The sequence below is a fragment of the Lepidochelys olivacea genome (genome assembly GCF_965140295.1).
Source record: "Lepidochelys olivacea isolate rLepOli2 genome assembly, chromosome: 10".
Taxonomy (NCBI): domain Eukaryota; kingdom Metazoa; phylum Chordata; order Testudines; family Cheloniidae; genus Lepidochelys; species Lepidochelys olivacea.
Genome location: NC_140420.1, coordinates 85,267,779 through 85,287,980, shown reverse-complemented (window position 1 = coordinate 85,287,980; position 20,202 = coordinate 85,267,779). Strand labels below are relative to the sequence as shown.

Sequence of the window (20,202 nt, the reverse complement as noted above, 5' to 3'; positions counted from 1 at the left end):
ATCAGACACATAGATAAATACGATACATTGGGAAAGTGTCAACAGGCTTTTGTAAAGGGAAATCATGACTCAGCCATCTATTAGAATTCTCTGAGGGAGTCAACAAGAATGTGGGAAAGGGTGATCTATTAGATCTAGTGTACTTGGACTTTCAGAAAGCCTTTGACAAGGTCCCACACCAAGGGTCCTTAAACAAAGTAAGCAGTCATGGGATGAGAGAGAAGGTCCTCTCATGGATCAGTAAGATAGGAAATAAAGGGTAGGAACAGAAGGTCAGTTTTCACAATGGAGAGAGGGTACCCCAAGGATCTGTATTGGAACCAACGCTGTTCAACATATTCATAGATGATCTGGAAAAGGGGGTAAACAGTGAGGTGGCAAAACTTGCAGGTGATAACTACCAAGTAATTTTCTAAGTCCAATGCAGACTGTGAAGAGTTCCAAAGGGATCTCATTAAATCTGATGACTGGGCAAGGAAGTGGCAGATGAAATTCAACAACAATATGCATTGATAAATGCAAAGTAACGCACATTTGAAAACATAATCCCAACTATACATACAAAATGATGGAGTCTAAATTAGTTGTTACCACTTAAAAAAGACCTTGGAGTCATCGTGGATAGTTCCCTGAAAACATCTGCTCAATGTAGAGTGATAGTCAAAAAAGCAAACAGAATGTTAGGAGCCATTAGGAAAAAGGATAAATAATAAAACAGAAAATATCTGTGCCACTATATAAATCCATAGTACGCCCACACCTTGAATACGGCCTGCACTTCTGGTAGCCCCATCACTAAAAAGATATTAGTACAGAGAAGGGCAATAAAATTATTAATAGTGGTATGGAACAGCATCCATATAAGGAGAGATTAAAAATACTGGGACTGTTCATCTTAGAGAAGAGATAACTAAAGGGGGATATGATAGAGGTCTATAAAATCATGACTGGTGTGGAGAAAGTAAGTGTTATTTATTTACCCCTTCACATAATAAGAACCGGGGGTCACTCAATTAAGTTAGTAGGCAGCAGATTACACAAACAAAAAGGAAGTATTTCTTCACACAATGGACAGTCAACCGGTGGGACTTATTGCCAGGGGATGGTGTGAAGGACAAAGAGTATAACTGCGTTCAAAAAAGCATTAGATAAGTTCATGGAGAACAGGTTCATCAGTGGCTATTAACCAGGATGGTCAGGGATGCAACTCCATGCTCTGGATGTCCCTAAACCTCCAACTGCCAGAAGATAGGACTGGATAATAAGGGATGAATCACTCAAAATTGCCTTTTCTGTTCATTCCCTGTGAAGCATCTGGCACTGGCCACTGTTAGAGACAGGATAATGGTCCAGATGGACCATTGGTCTGGCTCAATATGACCTTTCATATGTTCTTATTTATACCTCATGTAAACTATGAGCACTCACGAAACTCCTTTTCCTGTAGCAACTGTCTCCGTACACTTATTTTTGCAGAAATGAATGCTTTCGTTATTCATATCTGTTGAGGGAGGGGAGGCGGTGTAGAGACTGACTTCACCCATCTAGTGGCCATGTTGAGGGCAGAAGGAGGGGGATGGTTTTAGAAGTCAAGTAAGATAAGGGAAGAGGAAAGGAAGACAGGCAGATGGGCAAGTGGCCTCCATGTGCCATGGACCTGAAAACATCAATAGTCATGGCGTTAGCATGTCACATAGGCTGACTGCCTGGTGGAGCAGCCACCATTTTGGAAGCACTTTGGAGGGTGAGGGGACAATGGGCAGCATGAGCCAAGGGAGGCAAGGCCTGGATACTCGGAAGGGCTCCTAGCTCACATCTGCCTACAATGGCTGCGGACAGCAGTGTGGCACAATAATAGATTGCAGAATTACATGCTGAAGTTCCCCCCAGGGAATGTGCTTTTTCCAGTCCCAAATGGGTTTCTGTCTGGGCCATGGGTTCAGCCAATGCAGGGCAGGAATCGCGGTCCATTGCAGGAGGGTGGGACTGCAGCTAGCTGGCATGAGGGTCCTGAGTCCCAAAAAGATCCTGGCTCTCAGGAGACAACTCCTCTCTGGCATGCTCCTGCTCATCCTCTGATGCGTTTGGCTGGTCTTCATCGGGGGGGGGAGGGGGGAGGGAAAGGAAGAGTGCGGGCAGCAGGTTCCGAATGGTGTCTGTACAGGATGGACTAGAATTGTGTAGAATCCTATCTAGTTCATCAAAAAATGGACAGGTCACATCCCCTGCCATATTGCCTCCTTTTGTCCCATGCTATAATGTACTTTCTCCTGAGCTGCTTGCTCTATCTGGCACTGCTTGGCATCCTGGTTGTGACCCCTTGCAGACATCTACTTTGCAATGTACACGAAAAGGTCTTTATCCTAGAGACAAGAGCGTCCTGAACTGCCGCTTCTCCCCAGATGGCATTGAGATCCAGGGTCTCAGCATGGCTCCAAGCGGCTACATGAGGGCATATTGTGGGGCTTCAGAAGTGCTATGGTGGTCACACTGCAAAAAATGATACACTGGAGTCCAGGAGCAAATGGGCAAAATCTGGCTATGTGTCAGCTTCTAAAGTGAGGTGGAATAGTCCTGGAAACTTGACACCAGAGCAGGGAGGGCACACAAGTAAAGTGATAGGCCAGTAACGGTCAACCTGCAAAGAAACTGGAATCATGTAAAAAGAAGTGTGCAACAACTGCATCCACACAAACAAAAGATGAACTAATCTGATTCGAAGCAAACCATCCACTTTGCAAGAAGACCTCAGGGTTTGCGATAAATGTGTAATTAGTGAACAGTGATGGTATGGCGTTGCATGTATTCAAGTGTTTTCAAATCATATTAACTTGATTTGATCCACTATAAAGCCCCCCCCCCATGTAGACAAGCCCTTAGTTTTATTTTTATTGTTATGTTTCTAAACTGTTGTCTGAACTGCCTCACTCATCTCCATTGATTGGTAACTCTGAAATCTAAAGATGATAATTAGCAATGCTGGTATTTAAACCACTTCATTGCAGAAACACCCAATCAAAGGGCTTGTCTCACTTTCCAAAGTGCCTCCCCCCAGGACCCAAAAGCCTCAATAGCTTTCTATGTAGCTGTTAAAACTTCCAGCTTCCTCCTCACAACTTCCACAATGCAGCTTGCTGGCCCTGGCAGAGCAGAAAAGCATGGAGACAATGAGAAAGAAACAGAATTTAACACCAAAATAAATAACTCTGGGGCGAGTGACTTGATCAGGTTAGTCGCCTTCATACTGAATTAAATAAAAATCTACCTTCTAACATTTTATTTTATATCTGTTTTATTATCTATCCACTCCACAAGAATGCCAAAGAATGCAGGGACTTTGCCACAGGATTTAGACCCAGCCTGCTGGAAACTGCCCAGGGCCTTGACTATAAGCAACCAATGGTACAAACTGAGTTTGTAGGCAGGCCCCAGCTGCCCAGCATACATGCTGCAGCATTCAACAGGCAGTGAATGAGCACAGGGCCAAGACTGAGGAGACCTGGGTTCTATTCTTGACTGCTACCAGCTTGCTGCATACCCTGCACCAAGTCAATTCTCCCTATGGGAATAATACTGCCTCTGAACTTTGAAGGTGCCTAGAAGCTACAGAAGAAAAAAAATACTAGGACACAGGCTATTCTTTCCAGCCTCCTCACCTGTATCTCCACACTGGATGCCTTGAGCTAGCCTGCCCTATACTGGCAGATTGGCTCTGGGACCTATTGCATAACCAGCACAGATTCTCTTCCCCCCCCACACCCACCCATAGTCACCGAGGGCAGCTCAGAACTGATAGGAAAAGGTTGACCAAGACAAGGTGGGTGAGGTAATATATTTTATCGGTGAGAGAGACAAGCTTTTGAGTTACAAAACTCTTCTTCGGATCTTGGAAACGTATCCAGAGTGTCACTGCTAAATACAAGGTGGAAGAAATTATTTGGCTTAAGTAGCTCAACACATAATCTAAGAAATCATTCAAGATTAAGTTGCCTGTTAATACCTGTGCAGTCATAGGACAAACAAGGGGGATTAGCAGGCTACAGATTCTTGTAAGAAGCTGTAAATTTAGTGTCTTTCTTTTTTAGTGTCTAGCAGCAGCGAGTTATGAATTTAAGTTCCCAAGCTCTTCTTTTGAAGTTGTTGTGCAGGTTTTCTTTGAGGACGAGGACAGAGGTCAGATACAGAGTGATCACTTTGTGAGAAGTGTTCACCTAGGAGTGATACTGGGTTTGTCTTTTACCTTTTCCTTTGTGAGTCTGAGCATAGTGATTGGCTGGTTACACCCACAGAGTTGCTATGGGCCAGTTAGTACACTGGATGCGATACGCCACATCATGATGGGCACGTGTAAGACCCAGGGATTCCGACAGGTGTGTTATGGGGGGCACTGATCATCATACCCACCCTTTCTCGCCAATACCTTAGGAACAACATAGCTAGAACACCACAGCAAACAAGGAGAAGGTTTTGCAGTTTCCCCCAGTTTGCTTTCCTAATATCTATCACCCTTATGCTGCATCCATCTTTTATGCAGCTCATGGAGACAAGCTTCCCTATTATGTTCTACACCACAATCAGTGGCTGTGCAAATGATTATGACTTTGACCAGGCAGCAGATCAGGTCATACATAGGCAACAAAGACCTAGTATTATGCAGAAGTCTCTTGTAGCAAAGATGAAAGAGCAGCATAGAAAACCTCTCAGCAGACTGATCAATACAAAGTTCTCCATGAAGTTCCAGTGGATTTCTGGTTTGCAAATGCCTTCCCCAGAGTACTTTGCCAGACCAACTTCCTCTTTTTATTCCATTCTGTCCCACTCAACGGGCCATGGCCACAAGAACTGAGCTAACATGGAAAAATAAACAATCCTCCAACTTTACAGCACTCTCACATCTCCCAGAATATCCCAGCTTCTACACGAAGTCCCTAGAGGCAGAACTGCCTCATTGCGTCCTTGACACAGTGAAATCCATAGGTGCTGGAACTAGGGTGCTGGAACTAGGGTGCTGGGGGAGCTGCTGCACCCCCTGGCTTGAAGTGGTTTCCATTATATACAGGGTTTACGGTTTGGTTCAATGGCTCTCAGCACCCCCACTATAAAAATTGTTCCAGCCCCCATTGTGCCACCACACTAAGTGCTGTATAAAATACAAATGACTATTCTTATTTAATGTGTCAACCAGACAGTTCCTCTTCACTGACAGAGTATGGGCCAGCACTTAAACCAATGAGCTGAATGTTTGATTTTATCAGGTCATCTTCATTAGGGATTCAACTGCAGATTTTTCAGGCAGCTTCTGCAGTAAGTGAACCATAGTGATGAGAGTTTGCAATCTCCTCCCAGCATCCTACTCAACACCCGCATCAGCACCTCAGGTGTACAGAAGTGTCTGGATGTGGGTGCATTCCAGAGGTTCTCCCACAGATGCCCATAACTCCATATACTTCCCCCTCCCAAATATCCCCAGCCTGACCCCACCATGCATGTTATTCGGCTAACATGGCAGCCCCAGCTTCACATGTAGATAACTTAGTCTTCTTATGGGCTTAGAAGTAAAGCACAAATGGGACCATTTGAGACAAGCGAGCTGAACCTCTAAGCACACAGGGACATACCAATGGCCCATTGAGCTCAGTAATCCACCTCCAAAGAGTGGGTACTGTCAGCTTGCTTGGAGCAATACATAACAATTCAGTGTGACTGTGATTAGTGCAGATGCAGAGAATATTCAATTCATTCATGTCTAATTCTCTGGAAAATCTTACTACATCTTTGCCTCAGTAACATCTTTAGAGAGCAAGTTCCACAAGTAAATTATCTGCTACACAAAGAACATTCATACCATCTTTGTATGTCAGGCTGGTGGTGAACTTTTTGCCGTGGCTGCGTGCGTAGTCCTGAAGGTTTGGGGCACTGGAGGAGCCTCCGAGCACAGTAGTGCTAAATAGTCCTGTACACTGCGACCCTGGAAAGGCGTGGGAGGGCATTAGTATTATGTCTCCACAGCATGCATCTACAGACGACATCAGCAGAGTTAGCGGTGGAGAAGTAAGAGGCAGTTACTCACCTTGTGCAGTAACAATGGTTCTTTGAGATGTGCGTCCCTATGGGTGCTCCACTTTAGGGGTCTGTGTGCCCCTGCACCTCTAATCGGAGATTTTTGGTAGCAGTGTCCCGTTGAGCCTGCTCATGTGCTCTCCCCCTCCCTCTGCATGGTCTGCCTCAAGGCTATTTAGCACTGCACCAACGAACCCCCCTCACTTCCTTCTCTACCACAGAGCCCTGTAGAGAAATCTGAAGTAGAGAGGAGGAGGGTGGATATGGAGCACCCATAGGGACACACATCTCGAAGAACCATCGTTACTGCACAAGGTGAGTAACTTCCTATTCTTCTTCTTCGAGTAGCGTCCCTATGGGTGCTCCACTTTAGGGGACTCCGGAGCAGTACCCACCACTGGAGGCTGGGACTTCGGAGTGGAGTCTTTTACTACAGAGAGTACTGTGGAGTTGAAGATGGTGTCAGCAGCCAAATCTTCAGTGATCGCCTAATGTTCTGCGAAAGTATGGACAGAGAACCCAATCATTGCTCTATAGATTGGGTAGACGGGATATGGAATATGACTGAGGTAGGAAATGATCTCATGGAGTGCATATGGATGGAAGGAAGTTGCACCCTTGCTAAGTGATTAATGCAACTAGAGACTCATTTGGATGGTCTTTGAGGAGATATCAGAGCTTTTGGATCTTTCTGTGGATGAACGGAAGAGTTTAGGGGATTTCCTGAAGTCCTTAGTCCTGTCCAAATAGAATGCTAATGTCCTTCTAATATCTAGCATATGCACAATTGTCTCCCAGTTGTCACAATGTGGTTTTGGGGAAAAAACAGGGAGATGGATCTGTTGATTCATATGGAAAGTGCAGAAAAAGTAGGGGAAAACTTGGGATATGTGGCCTTAGAGGAGGAGTTATTATTATTATTTTATTTTTTTAAAGCCAAAGGCCGTGAATGATGGGTGTGCCATCAGGGCCACTATTTCTCCTATGTGCCTAGCTGAGGTGATGGCAATTAGAAATGCTGTCGTCATGGACAGGTGTGAGAGAGAACAAGTTGCCCTGGACTCGGAGGGAGGTCTAGTCCGAAGCCCTGAGAACTAGATTAAAGTCCCAGGCTGGAGCGGGTGGTGTCACATGGGGGAAGAGAGTCCCAATGCCCTTAAAAGGTCTATGTATTAGTGGTTGAGCAAACTCCAAGTGGGAAGCCATTTTCGCCATGAGATGTACCTTAAGGGAGCGAAGTGAGAGTGTAAAATGTAGTGCAGAATCAGAGGGAGGAAAGAGGAGGTTGGGTCTGTCCGTTTGGAATGGTACAAACGTAGAGTCGTTTCCATTCTGTAGATGGGTATGTGGAGTGGTCAACTTGTGGTTGTGTTGCAACATGTATTTCAGCTTGTCAGAGCATTCTGCTTCAAAGCCTTGGAACAAAGAAAGATCCAAGCCTGGAGACAGAGGACCCATGGGTTGGGGTGAAGGGTCAGCCCATTGTTTTGAGCGGGGGGGTGAGAAATGGGCTGATGTCCGAGGAAGAGGAGGGCATATTGCCATCTGCGTCAGGTAAGGGAGCCAGACTGCGTCAGGTAAGGGAGCTGGACTTGTCACAATCAATCACAACAACTCTCGCTTTGTTTTGTTGAATTTTCAACAGAATCTTGGATAGGGTAGGAAACTGGGAAAAGACATACAAGTGGGCCCTGTCCGCTGGGAAGATGATGGCAACTGCCAGTGAATGTTTCCCCAAAGGGTGGCTATATCTTGAAGCACCTCTGAATTCAGTATACACGCATTGTCATGAGAAGATTCCAACTGAGACTGTTGGTTATCCCGTTCTGTATCCCTTGTAGACAGACAGCTGAGATGAGCACATTGTGACGGGTGCATCAATTCCGAAGTTTGAATGCTGTCTTGCAGAGGGAGGGAGATCTGGCAGCTCCTTGGCAGTTTATACAAAACATACAGGTCACATTACGTCCATCATAAGATCTTTTATGTTGCTTTGTAGGTGAGCTCCCCAGCATATTAGGGAGATGTGTCCCAGGGTGGTGAATGTGAGTAGTGAGAGGAGCACTCTCTTGTACTGCATCAGGTTGGTGCTGATAAAGTCCAGTCCCTGTACCAGAGTTAGTATGCCACTACAATGAAGTGACCCTTGGAGACTACCCTGTGTGAGCAGTCTGTACCTATAATGATCCTGCCCCAAAAGGTAAGCAGTAGGAAATCTCCTGTACAATGATTGTATTAAGATATGAAAGTAAGCACCCTGTAGGTTCAGGGCTAGAAATCAATCACTCTCTTTGCTCTAGAGCTGGTCCTAACTGCTGTGAAGTAAAGTAAGGTGACTTCTGAGTGGCATGACAGGTGTATAGATGGCAGCTGATGCTGTAAGGTATCATTGTTCAGGCCCCTGACCAGCTCATCAAAGTGCTTATAAGAGGAAGCTTGAGAGGTCATGGACTGGGGTGCAGACTGTTGTCACTTTTGAGCCCTGGGCCTCTTACACTGTGGCTCATAACAGCACAGAGATGGTGAGTATTGAGAAGACTGATCTGTGGTGTGGTTGAGAGGTATATCTTCTCTTCTGTTCCACAGTGTAGATTCCTAAGGAGTGTAGTGCAGTCCAAGAATCCTTCAGGATGTGGAGAGAAAAAAAAAATCTGTCTTCTCCGCAAAGAATTTGGCCCTTCAAATTGGAAGTCTGTAGCTCTTTGGGCAATCTAGAGAGGTATAGCGAACAACAAAAAAAAAAACAACCCAAAAAACACAAAAAAACCCCACAACCCACCTCAGTACCACTGTCATGGAGACTGGGCAGGCAGCTGTAACAGCTACATCCAGTGGTGTCTCTAGGACCAGTCTGGCTATTAACTGACCTTCTCTAAGAATGGTCTGAATCTGTTCTTTCTGTGTTTCCAGTAATGTTTCAGAAACATCCTGGGGTTTCCCAAGATTAACAAAATTGTTTTGGCCATGACAGTTTGGTAATTTATGACTCTAAACAGTAATGTTGTGGATGAATACACCATCTTGGGAAGCCTGAGCATATGGAGTTGACTTGGCATTATGTTGCTTGCTTCATGCATTAACCACATCCACTAGGACGATTGGGTTGTGGATGTTGAAAACAAAGTCTGCCTTTTTGGGTACAGATGTAGGGTTGTTTTTGTTTACACTCTGTTGCTGGTTGGTGCGATGGAGGCTGGCTCTGCCAGATGATTTTGGTAGGAGCTAGAATCAGCTCATTAATTGGGAGGACAGTTCTAGATGAGAAGGTAGTGTGCAGAATTTCCACCATCTTGTGATGTGTATCTGCCACCTCCTGTAAGGGAATCTGCAGCTTGTCTGCCACCCTCTTGGTAAGATCCAAAAAGTTCTTAAATCTTCACCTAGTGATGAGGGGTAGGCAGCACAGTCTCATCTGGGAGAGATGAGGAGAAGTGTGCTGAAGAGGTAGCTTCCTCTTCAGGTTCTTTTTTTTCCCCCCCTCCCTTCCCTCTTCCCCCTTCTTTCCTGTTCTGAAAAAGCTTTCTCCTGTCCTGGCTCAGGTGCTCTCCTGCCCTGGCTCAGGTGCCAGGCTGTAGCAAACCAACTGGTGGACTCTCCCTGAGAGACACCGGAGACGGTCGCACCATGTGTGGGTATATACCCGAAAAGTTACAATATGACCATGGGAGGGAGAAGCAGGAAGGTAGGCACTGGCGGTTGGCGTGATGGAATTGGGGATGACCCTTGTAGTGTGGTGGTGGGCCACCTTGAGGGGCCAGGGAATGATCTCCTCCTGGCCAGTGTCAGATTCGTCAGTGGGTAAGGGTGCCACTGACTGGGGTATTGGCAGTATACAGCCCAGTGCTAAGAGCGATTCTGGGTGCCTGGATGTGCTTGATACTGGGGTCCTGGTACCAAGTAATGGGTATTGTGGTTCTTCTCCAATCATCAGGTCTCCAGGGTACCAGAGTCATGCAGGACCATGGGTTCATTTGGTACCACAGAGGAGGGTCCATGGTACATTGTCAGTACTGATAGTTTGGCAGAGCACTCCCTAAATGAGAATTTTGCCCAGTACAAAAAGTTTGTTGGTGCCACTTTTTTAGAAACAATATGGTATGTGTATGATAACACAGTGTGTATGATAACACCCATTTTTTCATGTTCTGTGTGTATATAAATCTCCTCACTGTATTTTCCACTGAATGCATCCGATGAAGTGAGCTGTAGCTCACGAAAGCTTATGCTCAAATAAATTGGTTAGTCTCTTAGGTGCCACTAGTCCTCCTTTTCTTTTTGCGAATATGGTAATTGTCTCTCCCTGGGTACTGAGGCCACAGATCTCCAGAGTATCAGAGCACCTGTGTTACCATGGGCTCATCCGGAACCCTAGAGGAGTGTCTGTAGTCGGTATCAACGGTTGGGAAGGTGCAGAACACTTCCTAGATGGGAGTTTTGTTGCATCTGGTACCAAAGGGTTTCTCTATTCCACTCTTTTAGAGATGGTATGGTAACTGTCCCCTCTCCTTAGGGAATGGTACCATTGCCTCAGAGCATGACTGTGGAAGCCTCTGGTGTCTCGGTGCCAAAAGCAGAGTGTCTCTGTGTCGCTCTTTTAGAGATGGTATGGTAAGGGCGCCCTCTGGGTGCCGTAGTTGCCCAGAGTAGAGCTCAGAGCAGCACAGAGCTTATAGAAGCCCCTCCAGTGCGGAGAGCAGAGCTCAGAGCAGGGCAGAGCTCACAGCAGGAAGCCCCTTCTCAGGTTTCAGCTTCCATCAGGTTTCAGGTTCCAGAGCTTCCCTGCTGAAAGGGGAGCGACACCTGAGCTCATGTGGCCAGCTACTTGGACTGGGGAACACCCCTCTGGCTGGCCAGTCGCGGAGGAGCCTTTCCAGGGGGAGTCTGCTGGTGGCTTCTTCTTTCTCTCTCTCTCTCTCTTCTCCTCTTCACCACTGGACCCCTTTTGAAGTGAAGGCTCCAGGGATAGACTGAAGTGTTTTCTCTATAGGGAGGAATTTTTACTTCAGCTCCCAGCTCCTGTGAGGCTGCAGTTTTAGATGTGACAGGTAAAGCACTTCTGTGAGGGTCTCCCAGGCACAGTGAGTGTCTGGCCATTACAGGAACTGACTCCTGGCAGGAGAAGCATCGCTTGGAGCAGAGAAATCTAGGCAAGCCCCTGGGCAGGGGGTTGTCATCCTCTAGCAGGGAGGAATATACAGAAGAACATAGTCTTTTTTTTCTTTTTAAAAACAACTGAAAAAGAAAATTATGAGTCTACTAGATGCCTGGGGAGGGGGGGAATGCCCCCAGACAGGGAAGGAAAGTGAAGTTCTTTTCCTTTTTCTCTTTTCTTTTTAAACCAAAGGAATAAAATAAAACAAAACACTAGCTTGAGTGCTTTTAGGGAGAACAAAGGTAAGAAAACAAACACTACTTATGCTAATGACACAGCTAAGGAAGGGACAGCTGCTTGTTGGGTCAGACACCAAAGGCAGTAGAGAAGGAAGTGAGGGGGGTTCGCCTGTGCAGTGCTAAATAGCCTCTAGGCAGACCAGGAGGGAAGGAGAGCACATGCGTGGGCTCAACAGGACGCTGCTACCACAAATCTCCGATTAGAGGTGTAAGGGCACACAGACACCTAAAGTGGAGCACCCATAGGGACACTACTCGAAGAAGAATCTGCCCGTCTCCAGGGGATGAATCTCCAGAAGGGCCTGATGCCAGAGGAGGCAGCAATCCCCTCCAAAGGAGATCAGCACTGGGCACGCATGGGGATCTTGATATTTGGAGATGAGGAAAGTTGCCTTACTGCAAGATACCCAACCATGCAGGGTTTACTGTCACTTGGCTTTCTGCCTCCTGACCCAGGAGACCGATGTTGACCAGTCTGAGTGCTAGGATATCTACCCATCCATTTTAGTTATTTAGGATACCTAATCCCCTTGATATGTAAACACCAACTGCAAGCACTGCCCCTCTGCCTTCCCTCCAGTTCTCCTGTGCAGAGATTTCGCTAGTTCTGTAGGAAGCAGCCATCACTGCAGCATAGAGGAGGAGGAGGAAGCAGGGAATAAATCTAGGGAGGGGAGAGTGTCCACAGCCCAATCAGGATTTTTCAAATGAACTGAGGAATCTGCTGATCAGGAAACAGAAAGCTTGCTCATCGCTCTACTGAGTGCAGAGAAAAGACTGGATGCCCAGCTGGTGATGCGTCACCATACCATGCACTGGGCTGCTGGTGCCAGACCTCTACCCATCAGCACTGGGGAAAGAAATCTGTATCCAGAGAGCCATTTTTCAGGTTTTCAGATATACAAGCTGCTGCCCCTGATCAGTACACAGGTCCCTCCAGTACAGGATTCTGCCTTGATGTTTCAGAGAAAGGCCAAGTGACCCACAATGTTCCTCACAAACTGTGAGAAGATATATGGGGCACAGGACACGAGTCCTGGAGCTTGCAAACCATCCATTTATGCCCCAGCTGTCTCTCTGCAGACCTACTTAGGGTTTTCTTTCTTGGTTAAGACTTTCCAGATGTACAAAACAAAAACCACCCAAATAAAACTAACCCAACCTGAATTAAACCATGGCTTTGCTTTCTGCATACACGGTTATATGCTCAGCTTGAAATCTGTTCTTAAAAAAAAAAATTACAATGTATTAAGTCAAGAGTTTTGTTGAGAGTCTGAAAATGACTGCCACACATTGTGTCATTCTGCCTGTTCTGGATGCCTCCATAAAAGTCTGTTTCTCCATAAATTAAGTGTCCTAAATTTTTACCATCTACAATTAATTGTTGGCTCTTTTTTCCAGGCAGTTGGCAATGCACATCTAGATTCAACTTACACAGGCATAGTAGGTTTATGACCTTTTACATTATATGTAAACTATAACCTATAAACCCAGAGGAAGGATGGTCTGTAGAAAAGGCAGATAACTAGGAAGTCATTGTTCTATTCCCAACCCTGCCACACACTCATTGTGTGCAGTCACTCAGGTCAAACTTCTCAAAAGGAGTCTCTGATTTTGGGTACCCAAGTTGAGAACCCCTTAAGATTTTCAGAAGCGCTGTACACCCTTGGCTCCCATTGACTTCTGTCAGAGTGATATGAGCTCAGCACGCTGAAAACTAGGCAAAAAGAAGTAGCCATCTGGACACCCAAACACTGGTCTTTGCTTCTCAGATCCACAGTGCTTCCTGGAATGCTCTGCGCTCCACATGGTAATGAATGTGGCTTAAGTGGTGGTTTGATCGTTGGGCATTTGGAACATGGTTCATGTCAGTTGAGGAAAGCAATTTTGTTTATCCATATTGTGGTCCAAAATTATTAACTGTGGATGCAGCGGAGTGTAAGCCCCTGCTCCCAAGATGGGAGTCCCCCCAGGAGTAGGGGAGGTGCATGCTCTCCCAACCACCCACTCCCCCTTTTTTTTTTTTTACACTCCCTCAACAGTACAGATCCATGTACCTACAAGTTGTTGACTTTACACTGGTCTGAAGTTTTCCTCCTTTTTTAACTTGATAACATTCTATTCTCTGCACCGCCACCGTTACTCAGGATCATATATGATTCAGCCCTTTTAAAACCCGTCATGGGAGCTGTTCCATGGACATCTCATGGCATGCCGAGTACTCACCCTGAGAAACATCTCTTTTGATTGAGTTTAAATTTATTGGCCTTTAATTGACTAACCCTTGTTCTCAAATTATGGGGCAGCATCAAAACTCAGGACTGATCAATTTTTGCGATCATACGCATAACTTCACTTCAGACAGATTCCCTTTAATTCATATTCCCAACTCCTTTTTTATTCCCCCAGAGTAAATGCAGTGACTTTAGTCTTTGAGTCTCTCATCAAGTACCCACACTAACTACCCTCACTGTTCTGTCTCTGGGCCTTCCAAACTGAGTTCTTCTACAGCCAAGGCACCCAGCACTGGACATACTGATCCAGATAAGGATGTACAGTGATGGCCTATTTTTCTATGCTAACATCTATTTGCTTCTGTCTTCACTGAGCTCCTCAGGGCCCTAGCATAAGAATTCTTCATCAGGGTACCCTTGCTCAGAGAATTGATAGAGGGATGCAAAATCTTTCCCACCCAGAGCCCTGCTTTGTACCTAAGACTGAACGTAAACTCCTCAACCCAAGAGATGATCCCTTCAGTTGGCGATCTGAACCTTACTGGGAGCAGGCAGAGTGATGAAAGTTGGCACTGTCATTATCTGTTCCAGAGAGAAACAGGGGCTCAGTCTCCAGACCTCCCAATTTGCCATTTGACACCAGTTCTAAATTCCCCGTGTAGCTCAGAGATTCCCCTGGTGCATCTATGGAACATTATTTTGTTTTCTCATGTGTCGTTTGATTTTCTCCTCCCTCTCCTGGCTGAGCCTCAGTAAACTGCAAAGCACTCTGGGATTTTTAGTCTGTTCATGGGCTCACCTCTCCATTCCATCCAGAGACAAATTCCTTTCTTAGTTTTTCAAAAGAGTAGTGTTTGCTGAGTGTGAAGCAGCTAGCTCAACACAGCGCATTTCCTGTCAGAGTCTTCATGAGAAAGAGACAGCCTGCAGAAAACATCCTTCCCAAGGAAAAGAAATTTCCATATGCGATCACATCAAAGGCCAATTCAGACCTGGAACCATCACCTACTGCTATTCTGAATCAGAAGAGTGGCCCATCCACTTGGTATCCCTCTCTCCCTGCTACACTAGATCACACCAATAGTCCATTTAGTCCAGTATCCTGCCTCCAGCTGTAGCCAGGACCAGATGCTTCATAGAAAGATGTACATTGTTTCCAGATCTCACTGGGCAATATTATCCCATATAGGGCAATTGATTCCTAACTCTAGAACTCATTCATTTCCTGAAACACGACTATGGATGAGCCTTGTAATTTTATCCTGAAATTGTGAAACTTAGCATAAGATGACACTATTTTTCCATCAGTTTCCAAAAGGAGTTAATTCAGTTCATACAACCAGAACAATTTATTTGGGAACCATCTGTTGCTGCAAAGCTGCAGAAGAGACATCAGGCTTGGTCAGCCAGCAAGTGGCTGAGAGGACAGAGGCACACAGGGATGAGAACACCTCCCAGGGCAGCCAGGGGAGATCACAGCTCCCAGAGGATGAGCTTAGAGATTGTGCTACAATGCAATCATCACACCAAACAGCAGAAACAGAACACAAAGAGGCAAACAAAGTGTGTAGCAAGAGCTCTATGTCTAACCACTCGGCTGAAAAGAAGGTAATGGAAAGGAAGTGAGAGAGAGAGAGAGAGAGAGGAGATACAGGACTATCCTTGGATCTGGCTAGCTCAATGCAACTGGAGAACGAGCTTGTGGAACTGCAATGCGTTTACATGGATCATTTCTCCTAAAGGCTCTACACAACCAGCCCCTCAATCTCTCAGGCTGTGACTGTGGCCCTCCCCCTTTCCAGTGGAACATTTTAAGGGCTCTAGCAGAGTAAACCTGACTCAAAACTTATGATGAAGATGGCTGGGGGGGAATGGTAACAGCACTATATCAAGGGTCCTCTTCTGCCTTCTCCCTTTTGTGTTTGTAACCATTCTGGTTTTATGCCAGAGTACTAGCACTCATCCTTCTGCCTCCATGGCAATAGATTAAGAAACACCAGCAGCCGGTCACTGGCAAGGCCACTTAGTGGGGAAGCAGGCAAAGCCTGACACTGGAGCAGGACTTGCTCAAAGCCCAGCAGCAGCAACAGGTAGTAGTGACTAACAGACCCACCCACAAGAATAGGTGCTGAAACCCAAGCCAGAGGGAGAGCCAGTCTAAGACCAGCTGTCCTTCCTACTCCTCCCCACACATTGAGAACACACATCTCAGATTGTGAAGGGGATGAATCTAGGTTTCAATAAAAGCAGACAAACGCATTAGGAAGGAAAAAGAAAAGGAGGACTTGTGGCACCTTAGAGACTAACCAATTTATCTGAGCATGAGCTTTTGTGAACTACAGCTCACTTCATCGGATGCTGTAGCTCACGAAAACTTATGCTCAAATAAATTGGTTAGTCTCTAACGTGCCACACGTCCTCCTTTTCTTTTTGTGGATACAGACTAATAGAGTTGCTACTCTGAAACCTGTCATTAGGAAGGAAGAGACCCATGAACAGGTAACAGATGCATTGTCTCTAAATACATCAGAATACCAGGGAGGGAGAGGAGTTATTTAAGTTAAGCGCTAAAGCTGACACAAGAACAAATGGATATAAACTGGCTGTCAAATTAGTTTAGGTTTGAAATTAGAAGAAGGTTTCTAACCATCAGAGGAGTGAAGTTCTGGAACAGCCTTCCAAGGGGAGCAATGGGGACAAAAAAAAAACAAACAAAAAACAAAAACAAAAAACCACTAACTGGCTTCCAGACTGGGCATGTTGAGTTTTTAGACGGTATGATGGGAATGCACACAATGGCATGTAGCCAATCAGTATGAGTAACAAATACCCTCAACAGCTGGTGATGGGACACCAGATGGGGAGGACTGAATTACTACAGAGAATTCTTTCCCAGGTGTCTGGCTGTTGGGTCTTTCCCACATGCTAACAGATTGCCATATTTGGGGTCAGAAGGAATTTTCCCCCAGGTCAGATTGGCAGAGGCCCTGGGGAGTTTTCACCTTCCTCTGCAGCATGGAGCATGGGTCATTTGCAGGTTTAAACTAGTGTAAATGGTGGATTTTTTGGTGACTTGAAGTCTTTAAATTATAATTTGAGGAGTCCAGTAACTCAGCCAGAGGTTATGGGTCTATTACAAGAGTGGGTGGGTGAGATTCTGTGGCCTGCAATGTGCAGCAGGCCAGACTAGATGATCACGATGGTTCCTTCTGACCTTAAAGTTTATGAGTTTTTATGAATCCAAATCCACCTAAGAAGAAAGGCGCATCCCCGGCAACCGTGGCTCCCCAATTAACCCACCAGCACAGATCCCTCAGTGCAGATGCAGAGACCTCTTGGGCGCAGTGACCACTGGGGCCACACATGCCCCACTCACAAAACTGATCACTTGGTGCCATTTGTTCCTTCAGCTTACTCAGTACTGCTGAGACTTTGCGCTGCAGATAACTAGTGAGAAGAGTGGCTTTGTAGTGACAATCTAGTTAAAGATCCATAGATTCAGAGTAGTTAAGGGCCTTTTTTGCACCTCAATGGAGCCTCCCGCAGCCTGTTCCAACACTGAGTGAGATTTAGGGAAAGCACCAGAGCACATAGTCAGGGATAGCAGATCTTGATAGAGTACTAAACAGAGGACAAGCCATCAATGCCTGAACCTCTCTAACCCTCCCCGCTGATATTACCACTATCAAGGATTCAGTCTTCAGGGACCGACATTAAAACAACCTTAACCTAATGGTTCAAAAGGAGATTCCGTTAACTGGGTGAGAATTAAGTTCAAATCCTAAGAGGGGGTTCATGCACAGATGTGGAGGAAAGACTCAGGGCCTTTTAGAAATCTCTTGGCTGTAGGATGTCTAAAACTCAGAGAACAGGGACTTGAACTAGTGTTGTTGCTAGGAGGACCTTGGCCATGCCTCAAAGGTGACCTGCAAAGATGTTTAAGAAAACTGGTTTGCCCCTACTTTGCCGCTTTCTGGTGTATAATGGCAACCTGAAAGGTCTGAAGCTTGTGAAGTTTTTTTAACTTTAGAAACATCAGGAATATCAAGTCTGGTCTACCCTGCTTTTGCTGGATAACTTTTGGAGCTTAAAACGTGAACTCTTCCACCTAAATTAAAGATTCAAAAATCTGCCTCTTTAACAAAGACATCCTTTCTCCTAAACATTCTAGGGTACGTTTACACAGAGATACAAACCCACAGCACCAAGTCTCAAAGCCCAGTCAGTTGACTCGGCTCGCAGGGCTCAGGCTGCAGGGGTGAAAACTGCAGTGTAAACATTTGGGCTCAGGCTGGAGCCCAGGCTCTAAGACTCTCCCCTCTCATGGGGTCTCAGAGTCCAGGCTCCAGGCCAAGCCTGAACGTCCACACTGCAATTTTATAGCTCCCCAGCCTGTGGCCCGTGAGCTCAAGTCAGCTGACCTAGGCTAGCTGCGGGCCTATGATCTCAGTGTAGACATAGCCTTAGACTTTGGAGCTCAATGACTGCTAAACAAAACCCAGAATTTTAAAGTGTGGTGAAAATTCCCTTTCCCTCTCAATTGCTCAGGTTTCGCTTTCTTGCAATACTATAGTTGCACTAGTTCTACAGTGGCCATAGAGTCTTCCAAGGAGACAAGAACTGAACTTATAATGTTAAAGAACAAAAAAAGCAGAATTTTCTTTTGACAAAACCCTTTGGGACTTCTTCATACAACACAAATAAAAGCAACGAAGTGCACATGCTCATGTACTTTCCCTTTGGACTGCCAGACTTTTAGATATAGGAAATTATCCAGGACTGCAAAGACAGAACCAGGTGCTGGAACAGTCTCTTTCTGTGTTGTCCAGAGTGAACACCTTGCACGAAGCTGTTTTATGGATAGTTTGCAATCTCCCACAAAAATGTGCTATCCTTCTAAACCATCATTATCTGCATCTGTCAAGGTTCCACTTTGCAGGCAGTCAGCAGCAGAGATTTGGGCTCTGGATAGAGAATTTGACTCTGCTTCTGCAACAGGAGTTCTGGGAGCATTAGGAGGCTCTGAGCAACAAAATCCAAATTCTGGCCTGACAGGACAGCACGGTAATGGCTTTCTTAACCTTGCACCAAATGTTTGGCTCCACCAGGCAGCACGACAAAGCTCCAACACAATCTGACTTCAGTGCCCAGGCCACAGATACTCAACAGTGGGAATCTGTGCTAAAAATACTTGCAAACAGTGCCCAGAAGTTTTTTCCCCAGTGCTTCAACTGGCACTCTAGCTATGAAAAGCTAATCAGATCAGTGATGGGTGCTATGAGTCGTCACCACTGAACAGACAGCGGCTGGTGAGTGATCTCCATTTCCTTGATGAGGCCAAAAAATCTTAACACGAGGAAGAAGGGATTATAGATAACAATTTATCTATGGGAAGAGCCTGGCAAATGAATAAATTAACCCAGGTGTGATAAGAAAAGCATGCCAGTTTCAGATCTCAGATTTTGGCTAGTAACTTTCCCTCCCTCTGCTGATGATAAAATAGTGCACCATGAAATATGTTGCCATGGGAGCAAAAACCTGCTCTGCAATTATGCATCTGCTACAAAAAGTAACGTGTTCACTTTCAGCAGTAAGAACCTTGGCTGTATGAGGGGCTGAGGAATGAAAGAGATAGAGAACGTACAGGAAACTTATTGTACGCTGTAACATTACATAAGAGGACATAATACATCCACAGACATACATGGAACTTGAGCCAGATGTACATGTGGCGGGATGGACAGACGCACACACAGAGAGACAGAGAGGTACAGGTGGACAGGTCGAGTACAGGCTCGTACCTAGGCCACTTTGCTTCATTTCGGAAGATTGTCTTGAGTAGGAGGAGAAGAGACGATACCCTCCAGTTTTGGAAGAGGACTCTGACAGCACCTGTAAAAACAAGAGGAATGCTGACTGCACCATTAAGGATTCCTGGCTACTCTACCCACCACTCTCAAGGGACTTCACAAATGATAGTAAGAGGCAGAGAGGATGTGTCTCATTTTAAAGACTGCATGGAAGGGACAATTTCACAGGCACAAAGAGCCAAGGTGTGCTTGATTCTCACTGGCAGTGACAGGGAGTTAAGCGTTGACCTGCCTTTTGCACCTTTAGAAATCTTCCCCTAAGGAACTCGGCACAAAGCTGAGAACAGAACTCAAGGAGTCCCAACTCCCATGCTCCAGCTCTGATCACTGAGCATTTCCCCTCTAGGGCACACACACTCATGTCAACACCATCAAGTGCAGTTGTTTCTACATAAGAACAGCCATGCCGGGGCCAGACCAAGGGTCCATCCAGCCCCGTATTCGGTCTCCGACAGTGCCAGATGCTTCAGAGGGAATGAACAAAACAGGGCAATTTCAAGTGATCCACCCCCTGTCATCCAGTCCCAGCTTCTGACAGTTGGAGGTTTAGGGACACTCGGAGTACAGGTTTATGTCCCTGACCATCTTGGCTTATAGCCACTGATGGACCTATCCTCCATGACCTTCTCTAATTCTTTCTTGAAGCC

The 20,202-nt window shown here is 45.8% G+C and overlaps 1 protein-coding gene across 2 annotated transcripts in view; it reads right to left on the bottom strand.

The window, feature by feature from the left end:
- PPIP5K1 (diphosphoinositol pentakisphosphate kinase 1) overlaps positions 1-20,202 on the bottom strand; it is a 145,716-nt gene that overhangs the window by 44,134 nt on the left and 81,380 nt on the right. For both annotated transcript variants that reach the window (XM_084640955.1, XM_084640954.1), the window contains 2 exons: positions 19,487-19,577; positions 5,846-5,968 (listed from right to left, as the gene is read on the bottom strand). In XM_084640955.1, coding sequence (XP_084497081.1) covers positions 5,846-5,968; positions 19,487-19,577 — 214 coding nt within the window. The remainder of the gene's footprint in view (positions 1-5,845; positions 5,969-19,486; positions 19,578-20,202) is intronic.